General features: G+C 39.2%; 1 protein-coding gene across 1 annotated transcript in view; it reads left to right on the top strand.

Annotated features, from left to right (window-relative positions):
- Positions 1-25,621, top strand: part of CC2D2B (coiled-coil and C2 domain containing 2B) — a 131,781-nt gene that overhangs the window by 19,259 nt on the left and 86,901 nt on the right. Inside the window, 4 exon segments of the mRNA XM_030809155.1 lie at positions 5,353-5,448; positions 16,093-16,294; positions 16,663-16,799; positions 16,891-17,019. Of these exon segments, the coding sequence (XP_030665015.1) occupies positions 5,353-5,448; positions 16,093-16,294; positions 16,663-16,799; positions 16,891-17,019 (564 nt within the window).

The raw sequence follows: 25,621 nt of genomic DNA, 5'->3' as shown, positions 1-25,621 counted from the left end.
TTTCTTCTTTATTAGTCTTGCTAGCGGTCCATCAATTTTGTTGATCTTTTCAAAAAACCAGCTCCTGGATTCATTAATTTTTTGAAGGGTTTTTTGTGTCTCTATTTCCTTCAGTTCTGCTCTGATTTTAGTTATTTCTAGCCTTCTGCTAGCTTTTGAATGTGTTTGCTCTTGCTTTTCTAGTTCTTTTAATTGTGATGTTAGGGAGTCAATTTTGGATCTTTCCTGCTTTCTCTTGTGGGCATTTAGTGCTATAAATTTCCCTCTACACACTGCTTTGAATGTGTCCCAGAGATTCTGGTATGTTGTGTCTTTGTTCTCGTTGGTTTCAAAGAACATCTTTATTTCTGCCTTCATTTCATTATGTACCCAATAGTCATTCAGGAGCAGGTTGTTCAGTTTCCATGTAGTAGAGCGGTTTTGAGTGAGTTTCTTAATCCTGAGTCTAGTTTGATTGCACTGTGGTCTGAGAGACAGTTTGTTATAATTTCTGTTCTTTTACATTTGCTGAGGAGAGCTTTACTTCCAACTATGTGGTCAATTTTGGAATAGGTGTGGTGTGGTGCTGAAAAAAATGTATATTCTGTTGACTTGGGGTGGAGAGTTCTGTAGATGTCTATTAGGTCCACTTTATGCAGAGCTGAGTTCAATTCCTGGATATCCTTGTTAACTTTCTGTCTCGTTGATCTGTCTAATGCTGACAGTGGGGTGTTAAAATCTCCCATTATTATTGTGTGGGAGTTTAAGTCCCTTAGTAGGTCACTCAGGACTTGCTTTATGAATCTGGGTGCTCCTGTGTTGGGTGCATATATATTTAGGATAGTTAGCTCTTCTTGATGAATTGATCCCTTTACCATTATGTAATGGCCTTCTTTGTCTCTTTTGATCTTTGTTGGTTTAAAGTCTATTTTATCAGAGACTAGGATTGCAACCCCTGCCTTTTTTTGTTTTCCAGTTGCTTGATAGATCTTCCTCCATCCCTTTATTTTGAGTCTATGTGTGTCTCTGCAGTGAGATGGGTTTCCTGAATACAGCACACTGATGGGTCCTGACTCCTTATCCAGTTTGCCAGTCTGTGTCTTTTGATTGGAGCATTTAGCCCATTTACATTTAACGTTAATATTGTTATGTGTGAATCTGATCCTGTCATTATGATGTTAGTTGGTTATTTTGCTCTTAGTTGCTATAGTTTCTTCCTAGTCTCGATGGTCTTTACAATTTGGCATGTTTTTGCAGTGGCTGGTACCGGTTGTTCCTTTCCATGTTTAGTGCTTCCTTCAGGAGCTCTTTTAGGGCAGGCCTGGTGGTGACAAAATCACTCAGCGTTTGCTTGTCTGTAAAGTATTTTATTTCTCCTTCACTTATGAAGCTTAGTTTGGCGGGATAGGAGATTCTGGGTTGAAAATTCTTTTCTTTAAGAATGTTGAATATCGCCCCCACTCTCTTCTGGCTTGTAGAGTTTCTGCTGAGAGATCAGCTGTTAGTCTGATGGGCTTCCCTTTGTGGGTAACCCGACCTTTCTCTCTGGCTGCCCTTAACATTTTTTCTTTCATTTCAACTTTGGTGAATCTGACAATAATGTGTCTTGGAGTTGCCCTTCTCGAGGAGTATCTTTGTGGCGTTCTCTGTATTTCCTGAATCTGAATGCTGGCCTGCCTTGCTAGATTGGGGAAGTTCTCCTGGATAATATCTTGCAGAGTGTTTTCCAACTTGGTTCCATTCTCCCCATCATTTTCAGGTACACCAATCAGACGTAGGTTTGGTCTTTTCACATAGTCCCAAATTTCTTGGAGGCTTTGTTCATTTCTTTTTATCCTTTTTTCTCTAAACTTCCCTTCTCTCTTCATTTCATTCATTTCATCTTCCATCAGCGATACCCTTTCTTCCAGTTGATCGCATCTGCTACTGAGGCTTCTGCAATCTTCGCGTAGTTCTCGAAACTTGGCTTTCAGCTCCATCGGCTCCTTGAAGCCCTTCTCTCCATTGGTTATTCTAGTTATCCATTCTTCTAATTTTTTTTCAAAGTTTTTAACTTCTTTGCTGTTGTTTTGAATTTCCTCTCGTAGCTCAGAGTAGTTTGATCGTCTGAAGCCTTCTTCTCTCAACTCATCAAAGTCATCCTCCATCCAGCTTTGTTCCGTTGCTGGTGAGGAACTGCGTTCCTTTGGAGGAGGAGAGGTGCTCTGTTTTTTAGAGTTTCCAGTTTTTTTGGTCTGTTTTTTCCCCATCTTTGTGGTTTTATCTACTTTTTGTCTTTGATGATGGTGATGTACAGATGGGTTTTTGGTGTGGATGTCCTTTCTGTTTGTTAGTTTTCCTTCTACCAGACAGGACCCTCAGCTGCAGGTCTGTTGGAGTTTACTAGAGGTGCACTCCAGACCCTGTTTGGCTGGGTGTCAGCAGCGGTGGCTGCAGAACAGCAGATTTTCGTGAGACCACAAATTCAGCTGTCTGATAGTTCCTCTGAAAGTTTTGTCTCAGAGAAGTACCGGGTTGAATGAGGTGTCAGTCTGTCCCTACTGGGGGGGTGCCTCCCAGTTAGGCTGCTCAGGGGTGAGGGACCCACTTTAGGAGGCAGTCTGACCGTTCTCAGATCTCCAGCTGCGTGCTGGGAGAACCACTACTCTCTTCAAAGCTGTCAGTCAGACAGGGACATTTAAGTCTGTGGAAGTTCTTGCAGAGTTTTTGTTTGTCTGTGCCCTGCCCCCAGAGGTGGAGCCTACAGAGGCAGGCAGGCCTCCTTGAGCTGTGGTGGGCTCCACCCAGTTCGAGCTTCCTGGCTGCTTTGTTTACCTAAGCAAGCCTGGGCAATGGCGGGCGCCCCTCCCCCAGCCTCGCTGCCGCCTCGCAGCTTGATCTCAGACTGCTGTGCTAGCAATTAGCGAGACTCCGTGGGCATAGGACCCTCCGAGCCAGGTGCGGGACACAATCTCCTAGTGTGCCGTTTTCCAGGCCCGTTGGAAAAGCGCAGTATTAGGATGGGACTGACCCGATATTCCAGGTGCCGTCTGCTTCCCCTTTCTTTGACTAGGAAAGGGAACTCCCTGACCCCTTGCGCTTCCCGAGTGAGTCAATGCCTCGCCCTGCTTCGGCTCGCGCACAGTGCGCTTCACCGACTGTCCTGCACCCACTGTTAGGCACTCCCTAGTGAGATGAAACCAGTACCTCAAGCAGAAATGCAGAAATCACCCGTCTTCTGTGTCGCTTGGGCTGGGAGCTGGAGACCGGAGCTGTTCCTATTCGGCCATCTTGGCTCCACCAGGAACATTAAAATTTTAAAGAGTTTATTTGAACAGACAACAATTCATGAATTGAGGAGTGCCAGTGTGCAGATGGTTAGGGCTCCACCAAAGGGGCGTGCGGGGAAAACTTTTAAACAGTGCATGCGGAAGCAAGGCAAAGAAAACATTGATTGGCTAGAATGGAGCAGTAGCCTTAAAGTTCCTAGTTAGAGATTAGTTGGCAGTTTCCGATTGGTAAAACTAAAGTTCCATTTTCCTTGGATAGGACCATTCACACTGAGTTGGGTTTTGGTTGGCTTACATAGGAACTCAGGGCCCTAGAGCTGCTTCAGTCTAATGGCCTCCCAGTTAATTATTTTAACAATGTTATAGGTGATATCCAACTTACAGATTTTTAATATGTAATCAATATTTGAAAATTCAATGTGTAATCACATATTTGGAACTTGAAATGACAAAATAACTCATATTTTTGAGAGTTATATTAGAGTACAAGCTAAGTAGCTGTAACAAAAAGATTCAAAGTAAAGTGTTTTCATTAAGATAGAAGTTTCCTTTTTCTCTAATGTAACAAATCAGCAATCGGGGCTGATAGGAGAGTTTTGCCATCTCCAATATGTGGTTTCCATCCGTAAGTCCAATGGCAAAGCTGTAGTTTTCCATTTGCTAGCAAAAGGGAAGTGGAGAAGAAAGAACCAAAGGATTTTAGGTTGATATTTTAGGGGACAAGACCGGCAAACTGCACATATCATTTCCACCAAATGAATGTGGAAGAAGTGCCTAGGTTCTACTATTAGAGATGGGAGAAAAGACTGTAATGAGCAACTAATGGTTTCTGCCACAAGCACCTAGAGTATTCAACTGCAAATTTTAAAATGCAAGGGGTTTTTTTAATTTATCTTTGGCTCCTCCACAGAGCCCCTCTTAGGTGCTTAATAAAAATTATTTTAATTAAATGTAAAGGTAAAAGCAGACTGAAAAGTGATGTGTATGTGCATGTTATTCACTCAACACATGAATTAAAACATGCCTAAATTGGATTTAATTTCACTACGAATAGTAAAAACTATAAAGAGTTACAAAGTTTGTCAAGGTCAATCCATTAAGTATCTGGAAAAGGGGTTAAAAGGAAGAGAAATTGGCTTCTAAGAAACATGATCCCAGTTACCACATAGGGATATCTGCTCAGGAAGCAGAAGATTTTAGCAAGCGATTGTGAGATGTGCAGAGGTGATGGAGCATAAAAGTATATACTGACAATTCATATAAGCAGCATTGTTACAAGGTGAATAACTTTTAAGTTACTATGACGGCTACAGTGTAGATAAAAACAATATAAAGATGAGCTTTTATCTTACAAGATAAAATCTTAATAATTTTATATTTTATAAAATTATCTTATATAGTTATATCATATAATTTTATATTTTACATATTTTAAATTCTTTCATTCCTAGTAACTATGAGTTTTACTTTTTATTATAGAATTTATTCCTTTACCAAGCCTTCCTTAAAACATTTCATTTTAATATATGTGTATGAGAAAGAAGTGATTTATCAATTCAAAGAGTCAGACAAGAGTGGAAAATGAGAGCTTCTTTGTCAGCGGGTTTACAACTAAGAATATACCACTCTTCAGACTTTTAATTGCTTCTAACTCCATGAAAGATTGTGGGCTGAGGTGGCAGTTTGTGTGTGTGTGTGTGTGTGTGTGTGTGTGTGTGTGCGCGTGTGTGTGTGTGTGTGCGTGCATGCCTGAACAGGACAGCACCAAAAACAAGGAGAGAAAAGAAATTTCCACTGGAGCCAGCATTTTGGTCAAACTCTTACCACCCAGACTAGAGTGAGGAGATAGTTTGGGAAGATGGAGAAGATTCTGGCTGTATATTCTGGCTTTTCTTGCAGTTACCAGAACATTAGAAACAAAACAAAAATAAAAACTCATGAACCAAACAGACTCAAAGCTAAATATACCTTGATATTGTCTGCCTTGGTGCTCCCTGTTTGCTAGTGAGATAACAATTATGTTTACCATATTACAGAAAACTATTTCCTTTACTTATAAGCAGAAAAAGTATTTATTTCAACACTAAATACTGGTTTATCATAGTTGTCTCCACAGACTGAAGTCTCACTGGATGAAAGTCTTTCATTTTTCATTCTGAGTGGTGAAGAAGGTTCAGCTTTGGGCAAGTCTTCAGAGCAGGTTGGATTTGTTTGCCTCCCTCCCACCATCTCACTCTCAGGAAAAAATGATTCTTTATTAAAAGTGCAGAATGAAATACTTGGACGGGAGATGAAGTTTTATTATTGTGCCTTCATCTTCTCTTTGAATTAAGAAGCTGTTCATAATAATAAAATCTAGCATTTATTGAGTACACTCTGAATGCCCAGTGATTACTAAGTTTTTAATGCGGATTGTAGCATTCAATTCTCATCTTAACCCTGTGAGGCAGGCATTATGCTTATCTTTACAGGTAACGGAAATCAGGCAAAGAGGGTTAAGCCTTGATACAGCTGGAAAGTCTAGGCTGTCAGCTCAAAAGCCTGTGTTTTCTTTTTTCTTTCTTTCTATTTTTTTTTTTTTGTTCCTATCCTTTCCAAGGGCCCTACATTGTTCTCTATAATCTCTACTACTCCTCATGGTCTCTTCATTCTTCATTCCTCCTAATCCAATCCCAAGCCCTCCTTCTAGTCAGTCCCTCTCAGTCCCCCTCAAACTGTGTAGTCTTCCTGTTTCCCTGGGGTTGCCCTTTCCTCCAGTCCTACTTAGCCTCACTGGTCTTTCCCATTTCCTCCTGACTTGTCTCCCTATCTGCTCTTGTTCCTGGACACTTTATTCAATTCCTGTGCACCTTCTAGTCTCCCTACAGTTTTCTTGAGCCCCCTGCTACCCAGTACCTCCTATTCTCAGTAGTTCTACATAATGTCTTTTGACACCTCAGTCCCTCCAGATCCCTCAGGTCCCCCTGTCAAGTCCCTCTGGGACCCCCATTTGCCTTCCTACTTCCACCTCCCAGTCTCTTCCAGTCACCTTTCTTTGCATTCTGCTCCAGTCCTTTCATTCTCATTTTGTTATTGTTGTTTTTCGCACAATTAAAAAAAAAAACTCTTAAAATTTTGAACAAGTAAAACATACACAGTATAAAAACGTAATGCAGAAAGCCACAAGGAAGAAAATAAAAATCACCTGAAATCCCACTGCCCTAAGATAGTCACTATTATCATTTTTTCATACTTTTCTCTATGCTTAGCCCTGTACATGCACACACACAGTTTTTATTACTATTATACTTTAAGTTCTGGGATACATGTGCTGAACTTGCAGGTTTGTTACATAGGTATACACGTGCCATGGTGGTTTGCTTGCACCCATCAACCCGTCATCTACATTAGGTATTATCCTAATGCTCTCCCTCCCCTTGCCCCCCACCCCCTGACAGGCCCTAGTGTGTGATGTTCGCCTCCCTGTGTCCATGTGTTCTCATTGTTCAACTCCTACTTATGAGTGAGAACATGCGGTGTTTGGTTTGCTGTTCCTGTGTTAGTTTCCTGAGAATGATGGTTTCCAGCTTCATCCATGTCCCTGCAAAGGACACGAACTCATCCTTTTTTATGTCTCCATAGTATTCCATGGTGTATATGTGCCACATTTTTTTTTTATTCAGTCTATCGTTGATGGGCATTTGGGTTGATTCCAAGTCTTTGCTATTGTGAACAGTGCTGCAGTAAACATACGTGTGCATGTGTCTTTATAGTAGCATGATTTATAATCCTTTGGGTATATACCCAGTAATGAGATTGCTTGGTCAAATGGTATTTCTAGTTCTAGATCCCTGAGGAATCGCCACACTGTCTTCCACAATGGTGGAAGACACTCCCACCAACAGTGTAAACGTGTTCCTATTTCTCCCCATCCTCTCCAGCATCTGTTGTTTCCTGACTTTTTAATGATCGCTATTCTAACTGGCGTGAGATGGTATCTTATTGTGGCTTTGATTTGCATTTCTCTAATTACCAGTGATGGTGAGCTTTTTTTTAAAATGTTTTCTGGCTGCATAAATGTTTTCTTTTGAGAAGTGTCTGTTCATATCCTTTGCTCACTTTTTGATGGGGTTGTTTTTTTCTTGTAAATTTGTTTAAGTTCTTTGTAGATTCTGGATATTAGCCCTTTGTCAGATGAGTAGATTTCAAAAATTTTTTCCCATTATGTAGGTTGCCTGTTCACTCTGGTGATAGTTTCTTTTGCTGTGCGGAAGCTCTTTAGTTTAATTAGATCCCATTTGTCAATTTTGGCTTTTGTTGCCATTGCTTTTGGTGTTTTAGTTATAAATCCTTTGCCCACGCCTATGTCCTGAATATTATTGCCTAGATTTTCTTCTAGGGTTTTTATGGTTTTAGGTCTTAACATTTAAGTCTTTAATCCATCTTGAATTAATTTTTATATAAGGTGTAAGGAAGGGGTCCAGTTTCAGTTTTTGGCATATGGCTAACCAGTTTTCCCAACACCATTGATTAAATTGGGAATCTTTACTGCATTGCTTGTTTTTGTCAGGTTTATCAAAGATCAGATGGTTGTAGATCTGTAGCGTTATTTCTGAGGCCTCTATTCTGTTCCATTAGTCTATATATCTATTTTGGTACCAGTACCATGCTGTTTGGTTACTGTAGCCTTGTAGTATAGTTTGAAGTCAGGTAGCATGATGCCTCCAGCTTTGTTCTTTTTGCTTAGTATTGTCTTGGCTATCCAGGCTCTTTTTTGGTTCCATATGAAATTTAAAGTATTTTTTCCTAATTCTGTGAAGAAAGTCAATGGTAGCTTGATGGGGATAGCATTGAATCTATAAATTACTTTGGGCAATATGGCCATTTTCACAATATTGATTCTTCCTATCCGTGAGCATGGAATGTTCTTCCATTTGTGTCCTCTTTTATTTCATTGAGCAGTGGTTTGTAGTTCTCCTTGAAGAGGTCCTTCACATCCCTTATAAGTTGTATTCCTAGGTATTTTATTCTCTTTGTAGCAATTGTGAATGGGAGTTCACTCATGATTTGGCTCTCTGTTTGTCTGTTATTGGTGTATAAGAATGCCTGTGATTTTCGCACATTGATTTTGTATCCTGAGACTTTCCTGAAGTTGCCTATCAGCTTAAGGAGGTTTTGGGCTGAGACTATGGGGTTTTCTAAATATGCAATCATGTCATCTGCAAACAGAGACAATTTGACTTCCTCTCTTCCTATTTGAATACCCTTTATTTCTTTCTCTTGCCTGATTTCCCTGGTCAGAACTTCCAATACTATGTTGAATAGGAGTGGTGAGAGAGGGCATCCTTGTCTTGTGCCAGTTTTCAAAGGGAATGCTTCCAGCTTCTGCCCATTCAGTTTGATATTGGCTGTGAGTTTGTCATGAATAGCTCTTATATACGTTCCATCAGTACCTAGTTTATTGGGAGTTTTTAGCATGAAAGGGTGTTGAATTTTATCAAAGGTCTTTTCTGCATCTATTGAGATAGTCATGTGGTTTTTGTCATTGGTTCTGTTTATGTGACAGATTATGTTTATTGATTTGCATATGTTGAATCAGCCTTGCTTCCCGGGATGAAGCCCACTGATCGTGGTGGATAAGCTTTTTGAGGTGGTGCTGGACTTGGTTTACCAGTATTTTATTGAGGATTTTTGCATCGATGTTCATCAGAGATATTGGCCTGAAATTTTCTTTTTTTGTTGTGTCTCTGACAGGTTTTGGTATCAGGATGATGCTGGCCTCATAAAATGAGTTAGCGAGGAGTCTCTCTTTTTCTGTTGTTTGGAATGGTTTCAGAGGGAATGGTACCAGATCTTCTTTGTATCTCTGGTAGAATTTGGCTGTGAATCTGTCTGGTCCTGGGCTTTTTATGGTTGGTAGGCTATTAATTATTGCCTCAATTTCAGAACTTGTTATTGGTCTACTCAGGGATTTGACTTCTTCCTGGCTTAGTCTTGGGAGGGTGTATGTGTCCAGGAATTTATCCATTTCTTCTAGATTTCCTAGTTTATTTGTGTAGGGGTGTTAATAGTATTGTCTGATGGTAGTTTGTATTTCTGTGGGATCAGTGGTGACATCCCCTTTATCATTTTTTATTGTGTCTATTTGATTCTCCTCTCTTTTCTTCTTTATTAGTCTGGCTAGTGGTCTATTTTGTTAATCTTTTCAAAAACCAGCTCCTGGATTCATTGATTTTTTTGAAGAGTTTTTTGTGTCTCTATCTCCTTCAGTTCTGCTCTGATCTTAGTTATTTCTTGTCTTCTGCTAGCTTTTGAATTTGTTTGCTCATTCTTCTCTAGTTCTTTTAATTGTGATGTTAGGGTATTGATTTTAGATCTTTCCTACTTTTTCCTGTTGGCTTCTTGTGCTATAAATTTCCCTCTAAACACTGCTTTAACTGTGTCCCAGATATTCCGGTACATTGTGTCTTTGTTCTCTTTGGTTTCAAATAACTTATTTATTTCTGCCTTAATTTTGTTACTTATGCAGTAGTCATTCAGGAACAGGTTGTTCAGTTTCCATGTAGTTGTGCAGTTTTAAGTGAGTTTCTTAATCCTGAGTTCTAATTTGATTGCACTGTAATCTGAGAGACTGTTATGATTTCCATTCTTTTGCATTTGCTGAGGAGTGTTTTACTTCCAATTATGTGGTCAATTTTAGAATAAATGCGATGTGGTGCTGAGAAGAATGTATATTCTGTTGATTTGGGGTGAAGAGTTCTGTAGATGTCTGTTAGGTCCACTTGGTCCAGAGCTGAGTTCAAGTCCTGAATATCCTTGTTAATTGTCTGTCTCATTCATCTGTCTAATATTGACAGTGGGGTGTTAAAGTCTCCCACTATTATTGTGCAGGAGTCTAAGTCTCTTTGTAGGTCTCTAAGGACTTGCTTTATGAATCTGGGTGCCCCAGTGTTGGATTTATATATATATATATATATATGGGATAGTTAGCTCTTCTTGTTGCATTGATCCTTTACCATTATGTAATGCCCTTCTTTGTCTTTTTTCATCTTTGTTGGTTTAAAGGCTGTTTTATCAGATACTAGGATGACAACCCCTTGCTTTCCATTTGCTTGGCAAATCTTCCTCCATCCCTTTATTTTGAGCCTGTGTGTGTCTTTGCATGTGAGATGGGTCTCCTGAATACAGCACACCAATGGGTCTTGACTCGTTATCTGATTTGCCAGTCTGTATCTTTTAATTGGGGCATTTAGCTCATTTACATTTACGGTTAATATTGTTATGTGTGAATTTGATCCTGTCATTATGATATCAGCTAGCTGGTTATTTTGCCCATTAGTTGATGCAATTTCTTCATAGTGTCAGTGGTCTTTACGATTTGGTATGTTTTTGCAGTGGCTGGCACTGGTTTTTCCTTTCCATATTTAGTGCTTTTTTCAGGAGCTCTTGTAAGTCAGGTCTGGTGGTGACAAAATCTCTCAGCATTTGCTTGTCTGTAAAGGATTTTATTTCTCCTTTGCTTATGAAGTTTAGTTTGGCTGAATATGAAATTCTGGGTTGAAAATTCTTTTCTTTAAGAATGTTGAATATTGGCCCCCACTCTTTTCTGGCTTGTGGGATTTCTGCATAGAGATCCACTGTTAGTCTGATGGGCTTCCCTTTGTGGGTAACTTGACCTTTCTCTCTGGCTGCCCTTAACATTTTTTCCTTCATTTCAACCTTGGTGAATCTGGTGATTATGTATCTTGGGGTTGCTCTTCTCGAGGAGTATCTTTGTGGTATTCTCTGTATTTCCTGAATTTGAATGTTGGCCTGTCTTGCTAAGTTGGGGAAGTTCTCTTGGATAATATCCTGAAGAGTGTTTTCCAACTTAGTTCCATTCTCCTCATCACTTTCAGGTACACCAATCAAATGTAGGTTTGGTCTTTTCACATAGTCCCATATTTCTTAGAGGCTTTGTTCATTTCTTTTCATTCTTTTTTCTCTAATCTTGTCTTCATGCTTTATTTCATTAAGTTGATCTTCAATCTCTGGTATCCTTTCTTCTGCTTGATCGATTCAGCTATTGGTACTTTTGTATGCTTCACGAAGTTCTCGTGCTGTGTTTTTCAGCTCCATCCGGTCATTTATGTTCTTCTTTAAACTGGTTGTTCTAGTTAGCAATTCCTCTAACTTTTTTTCAAGGTTCTTATCTTCCTTGCTTTAGGTTAGAATATGCTCCTTTAGCTCAGAGGAGTTTGTTATCACCCACCTGCTGAAGCCTACTTCTGTCAATTCGTCAGACTTATTCTCTGTCCAATTTTGTTCCCTTGCTGGTGAGGAGTTGTGATCCTTTGGAGGAAAAGAGGCATTCTGGTTTTTGACATTTTCAGCCTTTTTCTGCTGTTTTTTCCTCATCTTCGTGGATTTATCTACCTTTAGTCTTTGATGTTGGTGACCTTCGGATGGGGTTTCTGTGTAGACATCCTTTTTGTTGATGTTGATGCTATTCCTTTCTGTTTGTTAGTTTTCCTTGTAAGAGACTCCTCTGCTGCAGGTCTGCTGGAGTTTGCTGGAGGTCCACTCCAGACCCTGTTTGCCTGGGTATCACCAGCAGAGGCTACAGAACAGCAAAGATTGCTGCCTCTTCCTTCCTCTGGAGGCTTCGTCCTAGAGGGGCACCCACCAGATGCCAGCCAGAGCTCTCCTGTATGAGGTGTCTGTCGACCCGTGCTGGGAAGTGTCTCCCAATCAGGAGGCACAGGGGTCAGGGAACCACTTGAGGAGGGAGTCTGTCCCTTAGCAGAGCTCGAGCACTGTGCTGGGAGATCTGCTGCTCTCTTCAGAGCTGGCAGGCAGGAACTTTTAAGTCTGCTGAAGCTGTGCCCACAGCCGCCCCTTCCCCCAAGTGCTCTGTCCCAGGAGATGGGAGTTTTATCTATAAGCCCCTGACTGGGGCTACTGCCTTTCTTTCAGAGATGCCCTGCCCAGAGAGGAGGAGTCTAGAGAGGCAGTTTGGCTATAGCAGCTTTGCCAAGCTGCGGTGGGCTCTGCCCAGTTTGAACTTCCCCATGGCTTTGTTTACACTGTAAGGGGAAAACCCACCTACTCAAGCCTCAGTAATGGTGGGCGCCCCTTTCCCCACCAAGCTTGAGAGTCCCAGGTCGACTTCAGACTGCTGTGCTGGCAGTAAGAATTCCAAGCCAGTTGATCTTAGCTTGCGGGGCTCTGTTGGGGTGGGATCCACAAAGCTAGACCACATGGCTCCCTGGCTTCAGACCCCTTTCCAGGGGAGTGAACGGTTCTGTCTTGTTGGAGTTCCAGGCACCACTGGGATATGAAAAAAAAAAACAAACAAAAAACAAACAAAAAAACCTCCTGAAGCTAGCTCAGTGTCTGCCAAAAAGCCACCCAGTTTTGTATTGAAACCCAGGGCCCTGGTGGTGTAGGCCCCCAAGGGAATCTCCTGGTCTGCAGGTTGAGAAGACCATGGGAAAAGTGTTCCTCATGGCACAGTCCCTCATGGCTTCCCTTCACTAGAGGAGGGAGTTCCCTGACCCCTTATGCTTCCTGGGTGAGGCGATGCCCCACCCTGCTTCTGCTCATCCTCTGTAGGCTGCAACGACTGTCTAACCAGTCCCAGTGCGATGAGCCAGGTACCTCAGTTGGAAATGTAGACATCACCGGCCTTCTGCGTTAGTCTTGCTGGGAGCTGCAGACTGGAGCTGTTCCTATTCCACCATCTTGCCAGCCACCAGAGTTTTTTGTTTGTTTTGTTTTGTTTCGAGATGAAGTCTTGGTTTGTCACCCAGGCTGGAGTGCAGTGGCACGACCTCAGCTCACTGCAACCTCTGTCTCCTGGCTTCAAGCGATTCTCCTGCCTCAGCCTCCCGAGTACCTAGGATTACAGGAGTGTGCCACCACACCTGGATAATTTTTGTATTTTTAGTAGAGATGGGGTTTCGCCATGTTGGCCAGGCTGGTCTCAAACTCCTGACCTCAGGTGATCTGCCCACCTCGGCCTCCCAAAGTGTTGGGATTACAGGTGTGAGCCACCACATCTGGCCACACAGTTTTATATAAACAGAATCACAGTAGTAAATGGCAATTCCATTTTTCCAGTTGCTCAGTTGAACCTTGGTCTCATCCTCAGATTTCCTTTTACTCACATGCTTCAAATCCAATTTCTCACAAACCCTGTTGGTTCTGCCTTCAAAGTATTCCCAAATCGGACCCACTTTTCACCAGCCTCTTTGATACTTCACCATAGCCTCTTGTCAGAATCACTGCCACCGTCTCCCTCTATATTCACTATTGTCCTTGTAGTCCATTTTCCATACCATATAGTCATCACAGTGACCCTGTTAAAATCTAAGACTGATTTTTTTTTTGCTTACACTTTCTAATGGTTTCCTACCTCATTCACAATAAAAGTCCTTACGGGGGCCTTAAAAATCTACATGACCTGGTCCCCTTAACACCTCTCTGACTTTATTTTATTTTTCAATACTCTCCCCTCTGTCCTCTAACACCAGCCACATTGGCTTCCTTCCTGTTTCTCATTTACAGCAAGCTCCTGCCTCAGGGCTTTTGTACCGAGGTGTCTGCCTAGAAAGCTCTTTCCTTTTCTGTAAGCTGCGTCCCCCACTAACTTTGGATTTCTGTTCAAATGACATATTATTAAAGATGCTATGCCTGACAACCCTATCTAAAATAGTACCCCCAACCTACCCAGCCCAGCATTCTCTATCCTCTTACCCTGCTTTATTTTCTTCAGAACACTTATTACCGCTTAACATGTATTTCTGTGTCTATTTGTTTATTTTCTTCCTGGAATATATTAGGCACACAATGAATATTTGAATGAATATTGATTAAATGGGTATCAAACTTTCCTATGCTCTTAATCAGTCATCTGACTTCCCAGCATCCCACAATTTGGGTTAAGATAGGCTTTTCTGGAAAAACAAAAGTGGGCCGTGTCTCTGATCCTCCCACCCAGCAGAGTATGCCAGGGCTAGGTGCTGTGGCTGTGGCCGGTTTTCCTTCTTGTAGGGCAAGCATAAAGATATTAGGTCAGTAGGAGTAAAGAGTGGGGTAAATGGGCTTTTTGGGTATGAGGAAGTCAAGGTTTAGATGTGAGCTGTTTAGAGAAGTTGTTTGGAAGAGCTATCTGCCCTGCAGCTAGTGACTACTGTCCCCATCACAGAAAGGAGAATGATACTCCTTTTGTAAGAGGCTGAGTTTGAGTGTGGCACCTTCCTGCTAGGAGAAAGGGGAGCCCTCGTTCCAGATATCTCATCTGGGCAACCCAGAGTGAGGCCTGGGGTTACTTTCAGAAGGTTCTGCTTGTCACACACAGTTAACAAGGCATGTTCCTGTGAGAAGGGGCAGGAACACTACCCCTTTTTTACTGCCCAAAACTCACTTGTATCCATCTAGACTTTTATCTTCTGACCCCATTCACCCTATCACACAATAGCCAACAGCACACACATTGCTCTGCTGTGAGCTGCATAGTGAAGACCAAGAAAGTGATCTGGGATAGCAGCTGGATTCAGACTAAGTGAGGAACAGTTGAGCAGGTAGGACTTGTATTGGTCTAGATCACAGCTTTTCTCAAGCTAAAAATATAGGCAGATTGGGTAGGGCTCATTAAAAAAAAGACCCACAGAGTCATAACTGAGAGGCTAGAGTCCAAGATGAGAGCCCGACGTAGTCTACCATCTGGGCAGACCTTAGCTCTGAAGGCAGGTGGAAAGCCCTGGCCCACACAAGGGGTGTTATAAGGGAAGCTTGGTTATGAGAGCTCCAGTTGGAGCAAAGAGGCCTTTGTAGTCTATGACTGGAATCTTCAAAGACAGCCCCCATGTGGAGATCCCCCAAACCTTGCTCCTAGATGTTGGCATACTTTATTTGAATTCTGAAAAGGATATCACGAAGATTTCTGGATATAAAATATTATCCTGATTTCATGGCAGGGATATAGGAGGGAGGGTATGATGATATGATTTTATATGAACCTAGTTGATGTTTAATGACATTACTTATTTAACTTTGTCAGTATTGATCGAGGCCATGTAGGATTATTTAGTCAAAGAAATTCTGTGATTAACTTTTTAAATTTTATTATTTACCCTAAATGTGTGTTTTTGAGAATTGAGGGATTTTTGTCTGACTCACACACTGTCTCTGTTGTTCAGTATGTGTATATTTCAAATTAGACAGATAAAATCATCCAAAATAATGATTTTGCTTTCATGAATAGACTCATTAAATTTATGAGTATGATATATTCATTTTAATATTTAGTAATGTATCTGTTTCCACATCTATGTTCAAATTGTTTATAACCTTTATATATATCATATATCAGAATTTCACTATAATCACTCTGCTAGACTTCTATGCTGAGTCTTTACTTTTCTTTCTTCTTTTTTTTTCATGAATACCTTGTAGAAAAAATCATGCCTACTCTACAGCACTTTAGGTGGTACTGTTTTCTGAATGATGGGGAAAAAAAGGATTTAGGGTCACATGGTCTGATATCTTTGGACCCTGCCCTACACTGTATATTCTCAGTAGTTGAAATATTACAGTTCAGTATCTCTGAACATTTTCCATAGGGAAGAAAGGGCTATTTCAGCAGTCTTTCAGTGAAGAATTGCAAAGATGGGCTATAGAAAAATCATATTATATAATACTAAACCTTAAATGAGTTCTAAATTCAGTGAAATTTCATTGTAACACAAGTTCGGCTAGAACTTGGTCTGTGGGTGGCAGGATCAGACGCACAGTTCACAGTAATGTTCCAGTACATTTCATTTATTTGCATATTAATCATTGGAGACAAGCATGTTAACTTATTTTTCTTTTTGGTATTCAGCAGAGAGCAGTAAACCATAGTTATCCCAAATGCTTTTCACTTGGTGTTGATTTACAAAATGTTGCTGAGAGTGAAGATGAAGAGTTTATGAAAGAATTCATTTTGACAGATTTACTCAAAGTAAAAGCTGCTGACTATGAAGATGATCAAGAACAAATAAAAAAACAGAAGGCAAATATTTTTGTACCAAGTAGTTCTCCAGGTAACATTCTTTTCCAGTAAATATTCAAGTCATTAATGAATTGTGTTATGGGATAATAGCTTTTCTGTATGCTGGATAAATAAAAAGTACTAATCTAAAATTATAGTAACTTTTCTATATTTGTTTTTCATGACTTCCCTGAATTAAGGGAACTGATTAAGAGAACTCATTCTTCATTTAAAAAATGTATATATATAGGCATATATATTTATATATATATATATTTAGAGAGAGAGAAAGTGAGAGAGAGGCTTTCTGCTAGACTTTAGTAGTAGGGTGTAATTATAGTTATTTGTACTACTTATTTGGTCAATATCCATTTAATATTTTGGACTTTAAAGTAATATCTAAGTTTTATTGTTATTAAGTGGTCAACCAGCGCAAACTACCAAAAGATATGATGCCACGTATTTTAGAAGATGAAGGATTCTATATTCAGAGAAAGCCAGAAATATATAAAAAGACCTGCAACAAAATGGAAAATCGCCTGCTTAAACTAGAAGAGGCAAGTGCACCAGCTAACAAGTTAAAACACTGGCTACTATGTGACTTATTTATCAAAATACTGAATTACTATACTTAAATATTTTTAATAGGGAAAATGTTGGTTTGGAGAAAGTGGAGAAATAATGTCATTACCTACACCTATTAAACAGTCATGGAATTTCAGACTAAACGTAAGGAAGGAACCTTTAAATCCATTACTTAAGACCATATACAGGAAGGTAACCAACAACAATTTATTTGTAATTATGGTTAAAATTCTTGTAATATCAATTATAGCTGGTGGTTTTGTGGTATTGATTTATCCTTTAAAGATACTAAGTCTACTAATATAATGTCTAAATCATGATGAAATGTTAAATAGCCCTTAAAATTATAGTGTCAAGGAATATTGAATGATATGGGGAAATGCTCAAAATAAAATCTGAAGTGAAAAAAGCAGAATGCAAAATTATGTATGATGCTAATTTTACAAAAGTAATGAATAAATGAATGATACTCAAGATAACCACTGTTATAACTTCTACCACTATACATTACTCTTGTCTGTTAGTTTTACCTATTTTATATAAATGGAATAATAGAATAGGTACCCTATACTGTTGTGTACAGCAATAGCTTGTTCATTTCTGTTGCTGTATAGAACTCCATAGTATGAAAAGTATATTTATTTATTAACCATTCTTTTATTGATGGATATAAGTTACATCCAGTTTTGACTATTACTAATAACACTGCCATGAAAATTTGCACATCTTCTGATAACTGTGTGTGTATGCATTTTCTGTTGGGTAAATATCTCAGAGTAGAAATGCTGGGTTATAGGTTTGTATATGTTTAGTTTTACTATATAGTGCCAAATGATTTTCTAAAGTGGTTGTACCAAACTATACACAAACTAAGAAGTGTGTGAGAGTTTCAGCTGCTTTATATTCCTGTCAACATTTGGTATTATCTATCTTTTAAATCATAGCCATTCTGGTGTACATAAGTTGTATTTCATTGAAGTTTTAATCTGCATTTCCCTAATGACTAATGAAACTGGACACCTTTTCATGTCTGTTGGTTATTAGGACAGCCTCTGTTATGAAAGCTTGGTTAAGACTTTTACCCATTTTTTTCTTATTGGATTGTCTGCTTTTTCTTATTGATGTGTTGATTTCTGGATGTGAGCCCTCATATAATCTACTCTATGGCTAATCTTCTCACTGTCTGTATTAGTCCATTCTCACATTGCTATAAAGAAATACCTGAGACTGGGTAATTTATAAATAAAAGAGGTGTAATTGGCTCATGATTCTACAGGCTGTACAGGAAGCATGATGCTGGCATCTGCTTGGCTTCTGGGGAGGCCTCAAGAAACTTCTGGGAGGCCTCAGGAAACTTGCAATCATGGTGGAGGGCAAAGAGGGAGCTGGCACTTCACAAGGCCAGAGTAGGAAGAAGAAAGAGAAGAGGGGAGGTGCCATCCACTTTTAAATGACTAGCTCTCATGAGAACTCTATCACTAGAACAACCCCAAGGGGATGGTGTTAAACCATTCATAAGGACCCACCCCCATGATCCAATCACTTTGCACCAAGCCCCACCTCCAACATTGGGGATTACAGCTCAACATGAGATTCGGGTGGACACAGATCCAAACCATATCACTCTCTTAATTGTGCTTTTTGATGGGATATTCTTAATTTTAATGTAGTATAATTTAATATTTTCTTTTTCTTTAGGGTTAGCACCTTTTATATCCTATTTAAGAAACTGTGCTTACTCTAGGTCCCAAAAGTATTCTTCTGTTTTTATTCTAGAAAGTTTATTGTTGTACCTTTCTCATTTAGAGTTACCACCCATCTGGAAAGTACTTACTAGGTATAGCGTTAGGTAGGGGGTCATATTTCATTTTATCCACATGGATATCCAATTGACTTAGTAACATTTATTGAAAAAAATCAATAAACCTTTTCTCATTATAATTCATTGTCATCTTTGACATTAGTCAGCTGACCATCTGTGTCTTTAAAAATAAAGGACTAGTCAATGGAAAGACATCCCATGTTCATGGGTTAGAAGACTTCATATTGTTAAAAATATCCATACTACCCAAAGTGATCTGCAGACTTAGAGCAATCCATTTCAAACTCTCAATGACATTTTTTTTACAGAAATGGAAAAAAATCCAATAATAAGGAACCACAAAGGACCTTCAAGGTAGAAGCTTTATATTCCTGACTTCAAAATATATTACAAAGCTACATTAATCAAAACAGGATGGTAATGGCATAAAGACAGACATATGGACCAGTGGAACAGAATGAAGAGCCCAGAAATAAACTCACGTATATACAGTCAAATGATCTTCAAGAGGGTGCCAAGACTACACAATGGGGAAAAGATAGTCTCTTCAGCAAATGGTGCTGGGAAGACTGGACATCCACATGCAAAAGAATGAAATCAGACCTTTATCTTACATCATACACAAACATCAACTCAAGATGGAGTAAAGACTTAAAAACAAGACCTGAAACTATAAAACTCCTAGATGAAAACGTGGAGGAAAGCCTTTATAACATTGTTCTTGGCAGTGGTTTCCTGGATATGACACCAAAAGCATAGGCAGCAAAACAAAAATAGAGAAGCGAGACTACAACAAACTAAAATGCATCTGTTGCAGTAAAGGAGACAATCACCAGAGACAGAAGGCAACCTATGGAATGGGAGAAAATATTTGCAAACCATATATCTGATAAGAGATTGAAATCCAAAATATATAAGGAACTTATTCAACTCAGTAATGAATTAAAAAATGGGAAAAGGACTTGAATAGACATTTCTCCAAAAAAAACCAAAGATGCATACAAATGGCCAACAGACATATAAAATATGCCTAACATCACTAATTGTCAGAGAAATGCAAATCAAAACCACAATCAGATATCACCTCTTACCTGTTAGGATGGTCATTATTTAAAAAGAAAAATCCCCTGAAAATAACAAGTGTTGGCAACAATGCGGAGAAATTAGAACCCTTGTACACTGTTGGTGGGAATGTAAAATGGTGTGACCACTATGGAAAATGGTATGGAGTTCCTCTGCAAATTTAAAATAGAACTGTAATATGATCCAACAATCTCACTTCTGGGTTTTTATCCAGAAAAATTGAATTTAAGATTTTGAAGCAATATTTGCATTCCCATGTTCATTGCAGCATTACAATAGCCAAGAGGTGGAAACAACCTAGCTGTTCACTGACAGTTGAATAAAGAAAACGTGGTGTATGTAGCCATAAATAATAAATCTTGTCATATGCTAAAACATGGATGAAGCTTGAAGATGTTATACTAAATGAAATAAGTCAATCACAGAAGAACAAATTCTGCATGATTCTGCTTATATGAGGTATCCAAAGTAGTTCAGCTTCATAGAAGCAGAAGGTAGAATGGTAGTTGCCAGGGGCTTGGGAGAGAGGGAAATAGGGAGTTGCTGTTTAAAGGGTATAGAGTTTCAGTCATGCAAGATGAAAAAGCCCTAGGGATCTATGGTATAATATTGTGCTTATAGTTAATAGTACTGTAAACTTAAACATTTGTTGAGGGTAGATCTCATGCTTTGTATTTTTTACCACAAAAAATAGGACCATTCAGATTTTATATTTTCTCTCATTTGTCTTCTACTTTTGCTTTTTAAAAAATTCTTTTTTCTCTTTGAATTTTAGTTTGCATATATTCTATTGACCTGTCTTACCATTCACTTATATAATTTTCTGCCATACTTCATCTCCAGTTAAATCCACCCAATGAGTTCTTTCCCTTTCTTTATTTCTTTTATATGTTTAAAATGTCCCCTTCTTCACCTTAAGAAAAAGATTTGGTAGTGTTTATTTGCCCTTGTGTTCTTTCTAGTATAGGCTTAATTTCTAAATTTTAAATTTTTGCCATTTTCTTTCACCTAATTTCTGAGTTTAATTCTGATTTATGTTTTTAAATGTCATATAACTTCCATATAAATTCAGCTCACTCTGAAAACCACATTTCTATTTTGATCTGGTTTTGGATACCTTTCTGGTGTGCTTTGATTTCCTGTAGGCTGTTATTTTGCTATTTATTCTTTTTTCTTATAGAAACTTTGATGGATTTAATCTTGATCCTTTTCTACTGCTTATTTTTATATGAAATTATTTTTCCTAAACTTTTATAAAAAGGCTTAGTTCAAATAACTTTTCCATTTTCACAGACCTGTTGTTTTTGTGTCGTGTTAAAATATATTGTGGCTGGATTTCTGAAATGTCTTGGCTCTATTCCCTTCCCCAGATTTTTTTCTGGACCTCCTCTTTCCTTAATTCCTGTGGTCCCCAAACTTCTTCGTTTCGATTTCACTCCCAGTAGTTTCTATTCAGTGTGAAGCCTCATTCTGAAAATTCCTACGAACTAGATTCCTGCAGCTCCTTCAGTCCTTAACTCAACCATCCACAATTGGAGTAGACAAAACCTGTTTCAATTTTAGCCACTGTTTTTAAGTTGGCCTGCTGTACTCTCTGGTGCATTTCTGTTGGCTCTTTTGGACTCTCATCAGGTCTATCAGCTGTTCCACTGCTTCTCTCTGCTGTCTCCCACACAATCGCCAATGCTATTCAGACCTTCTGAATATTGATGATTTGTCTTCACTGACTTGTTTTTTGGGTTTCATGAGGCATATCTTGAGAACTACTTCTGTTATAAATCTTGTCCGTGGATTTTTGGTTTTGCTGTCTAGTTGCTATGCCTCTTTTAATATAGGAATTTGGGAAGATCTAAAACTGTACTGCCACCATATTTTCAGACCAGCCCATCTGCTGACTTCTTAATTTTACATATTTTCAATACATTTTTTGCTTGAAAGTGTTCATTTGACATTTAATTCTTCTGTAAATATTCTAATTTTCTTGAGATGTATTTAGTCTTTTCATGGGTTTTTGCTTCTATTTTTAATACAGTAATAATAGCTACTTTAAAGTTCATATCTGGTAACTCCGATATTTGGATCACTATGAATCTTTTTATTATCTATTTTTTCTCTTGGTTTTGCTTGTTTAGTCTTGCCTCTTATTATGACAGGTAACTTTAAAAATTGTATTCTACATTATTATATATGAAAAATTATAGAAGCCCTAGATGATGTTATCTTCCACCAGAAATGTTCCATCCTTTGCTTTGTTAAGTGTATTGAGTGAGGATGATCATCTTCATCCAAACAAGGACTTAACTGATTTAAAGACTGAATTACAGTTTTGTTAAGGCTCCGTCTGTATCTGTATTTTCTGTTTACCTAGTATTTTCTCTGCTTGACTGCAAGCAGGGCAGGGTTTTTGTTTTGTTTTATTAGCTCGTTTTATAATTTATTGCTAACACCTATCCAAATGCCTAGCATGGAACGAATGCTTATACTATTTGTAATAGAACTCATCACCTCAGTCATTGTATGCTTTTAGGGTCCTAATATAATTTAGAAGATAAAGACTGACAGAAGAAGTTCACTGGCATAATCTTAGAAAATGTTATTCCATACAAGGTTTATCATACCATGAGAGACTAGCAATGTCTCTGCCCCATCCTAATTCACAGTGGAACACAGTTGTCAAGATTTTATAAATGGCACCACCATACCAAACATTACAATATCTTCATGTATTTTCCCAGTTGGCTTACTATAAAAGAATCTATCACCATTAAAATATAAAAACATAAAAGAATAAAAGAGGAGGGAAAAGCCCTGCTATTTATCTTATTCTTTGATATCATGTGGCATAGTTTCTAGACTTTATAGTGACAATGCATTTTATCTAAATTTTGCTCCAGATATAGCAGAGATATTTTGGTGTAATTACCTGAGATCATTGCTTTTAGGAGAGAGGCCTTTGAAACAACAACAATTTGTTGAATGAATAAATAAATGAACAAATGCATCATAAAAAGTAAATGCATAATTTACAATTATTGGAGAACTATTAACCACCATTCAGGTTAACCTTTGTAATAATCTAGAATCCCAAGTTGGAAACCATTGGGCTGAACAAGTAACTTTCTTTTAGTGCACCTGTTCTAGCTTCATCCAAGCACAATTACAGTATTTCATGGACTGCTATAATTTGGAAAAAATGTAAAGGCCATCTCACCAACTGTCAAAATTGAGTTTTAAAATTCATTCTTGCAGCTGCTGTGATTTGAATGTGTATCCTCTAAAATTCAGGCTTTTTCAATGTGATAGCATTAAGAGGTAGGACCTGTAAGAGGCGATTAGGCCATTAGGCCCCTCCGCCATTGTCAATGGGATTAAGTGCCCTTATAAAGGGGCTTTTGCCCTTCCACCATCTGCCATGTGAGGACACAGCATTCCTCCCTTCCAGCGGACACAGCAAAAAGGTCCACACTAGACTTGAGATGTAGTGTCTTAATCTTGGACTTCCTAGCCTCCAGAACTGAGAAATAAATTTCTGTTCTTTATAATTTACCTAGTCTCAGGTACTCTGTTATAGCAGAACAAATTGACTAAGACAGTAGCATCCTTAACAGATCATGTTCTAGATTTTGTGTCAGACAAATGCCTGTACCTGCCTTTCTCTTCTGTCTTCTTCACATTTTTCCTGTTGCCCAGCCAGCCTTGAAGGAAAAGCTGATTTACAGTCTTTCACCAGAATAAATATAAGGGCAACCAAGGTAGATACAATAGTTGTATGCATATCAGAGTCCTGTCTTCGCTGCTGCCTCTGCCAGGTACTTTAACAGCTTGTTGTACCTCTACTATTCCAGGTACCCTATTTGTCTGCTATTTGCTGATTAGTCTCGTCTGACCATTTGACTATGACCTTCCCTCTGCTCCCATTTCTAGCACTCTTTTTATATATTTACATAGTTTTTTTTATATGTCAACCAGCTTGGATGTTTTTGTGCTTTTATGTAGCCTTTGATTTCATTGTTGCCCAAATCTTTATGCTTTTGGTGTAACACACTTACCTAGTTCTAGAAGCCTACTTAACCCACTTGGTCAAGTGCTGATTTAACCAATCTGTCAGGGAGTTTGCTACCTCTCAAAAGAATTCATTCTAATGTCAGGCTTTTTTTTTTTTTTTTTTTTTTTTTTTTTGAGATGGAGTTTTGCTCTTTTTGCCCAGGCTGGAGTGCAATGGCACAGTCTCAGCTCACTGCAACCTCCGCCCCCCAGGTTCGAGTGCTTCTCCTGCCTCAGCCTCCCAAGTAACTGGGATTACAGCTGCACACCACCACACCTGGCTAATTTTTGTATTTTTAGTAGAGATGGGGTTTCTCCATCTTGGCCAGGCTGGTCTCGAACTCTTGACCTCAGAAGATCTGCCCGCCCAGCCTCCCAAAGTGCTAGGATTACAGGCATGAGCCACCACACCCAGCGGACAGTTCTAACTGTTCTTTGTTTTCTGTTATTGAAGTCTGTCTCCAGGTCACTTCTACTTATTTGACCTTGTTTGGCCATAGGGAACACATAAAGTACTTCATCTATGTGACAGCTCCTCAAATGTTTGAAGCCTACAGTCACTTCCACCTTTAGTTTTTGCTCTCCAGTCTAAATTGCCTCCTTTGGTTGTTGTTAGATATTCCACCACCTCATTTACCCTCCTCTAGCTTCTTAGCACTGTAGTCAGTAGGTGCTGAAGAGGACAGGACCAAGGGCAGAGGCTTGTGTCACTCCATTAGAAACCCAAAGCAACTGAGCAACACAGTTATTCAATCAGTGCTGGATCTGCTTAACAAGACAGGATTCTCTAGCTTAGGAACTTTAATTTTCAAAAGTTAATTTACAATTTAGTTGTTTTAAACTGAAAATGATTTTTCCTTGGTGTTTTCTTTCCTATTTAATGGCCGATTTACCAACTTATTACCAATTGTCTAAATCTCTCAGGTGAAATCAAGAGCAGGTTTCCCCTTTTATGGGTTGACTCTTACATAGAGAACAAAGACTTACCAGCCATAAACAAGCTTTATTGCTGTTTGTCTGCCTCCCTGAAACCCAGTAAGGAAGAAGGAAAGGTTCCTAACTCAAGAAAAAATAAGGAGGCAGAGATTGAGGCACCATACAGATGGCTTTCAGTCCTTGAGGAGCACTGGGTCTGCCACACCAGGTTAGGGGTGAGACAACATTAGGTGTTGGCACAGACTGAAGCAATGGCACAGACTGAAGAGCATATCATATTACACCAGACTGATCCAGAGAGTGGGCTCAGTGTGCTCCTATTTGGGTTGATGCATTCATGGCTTTTATCAGAAGTGGCTAGGCATTGATTAATCAGGCTGCATATGCTAAGTAACTCAGCAACCCTCGTAAATTGCATTACTGAAAACCAATGATATTGAGCACATACATATTCAAACATGTGCATAAATTCAAAATAGTGGACTCAAAAAAATATATATATATATATTTTGAGACAGAGTCTCACTCTGTCACCCAGGCTAGAGTACAGTGGTGTGATCTCAGCTCACCGCAACCTCCGCCTCCCGGGTTCTAGCGATTCTCCTGCCTCAGCCTCCTGAGTAGCTGGGATTACAAGCACCTACCACCACGCCCGGCTAATTTTTGTATTTTTAGTAGAGATGGGGTTTTGCCATGTTGGCCAGACTGGTCTCGAACTCTTGACCTCAGGTGATCCACCTGCCTCGGCCTCCCAAAATGCTGGGATTACACAAGTATGAGCCACCACACTTGGCCTATTTCTTAATAAACTTGCTCTTACTTAAAAGAAAAAAAAAAGGTGGTCAGGTGCGGTGGCTCACACTTGTAATCCCAGCACTTTGGGAGGCTGAGGCGGGCAGATCACGAGGT

Source organism: Nomascus leucogenys, chromosome 3, assembly GCF_006542625.1.
Source record: "Nomascus leucogenys isolate Asia chromosome 3, Asia_NLE_v1, whole genome shotgun sequence".
NCBI lineage: Eukaryota > Metazoa > Chordata > Mammalia > Primates > Hylobatidae > Nomascus > Nomascus leucogenys.
The sequence above is the reverse complement of the archived record's forward strand: the minus strand, read 5'-3'. Positions and strand labels throughout refer to the sequence as shown.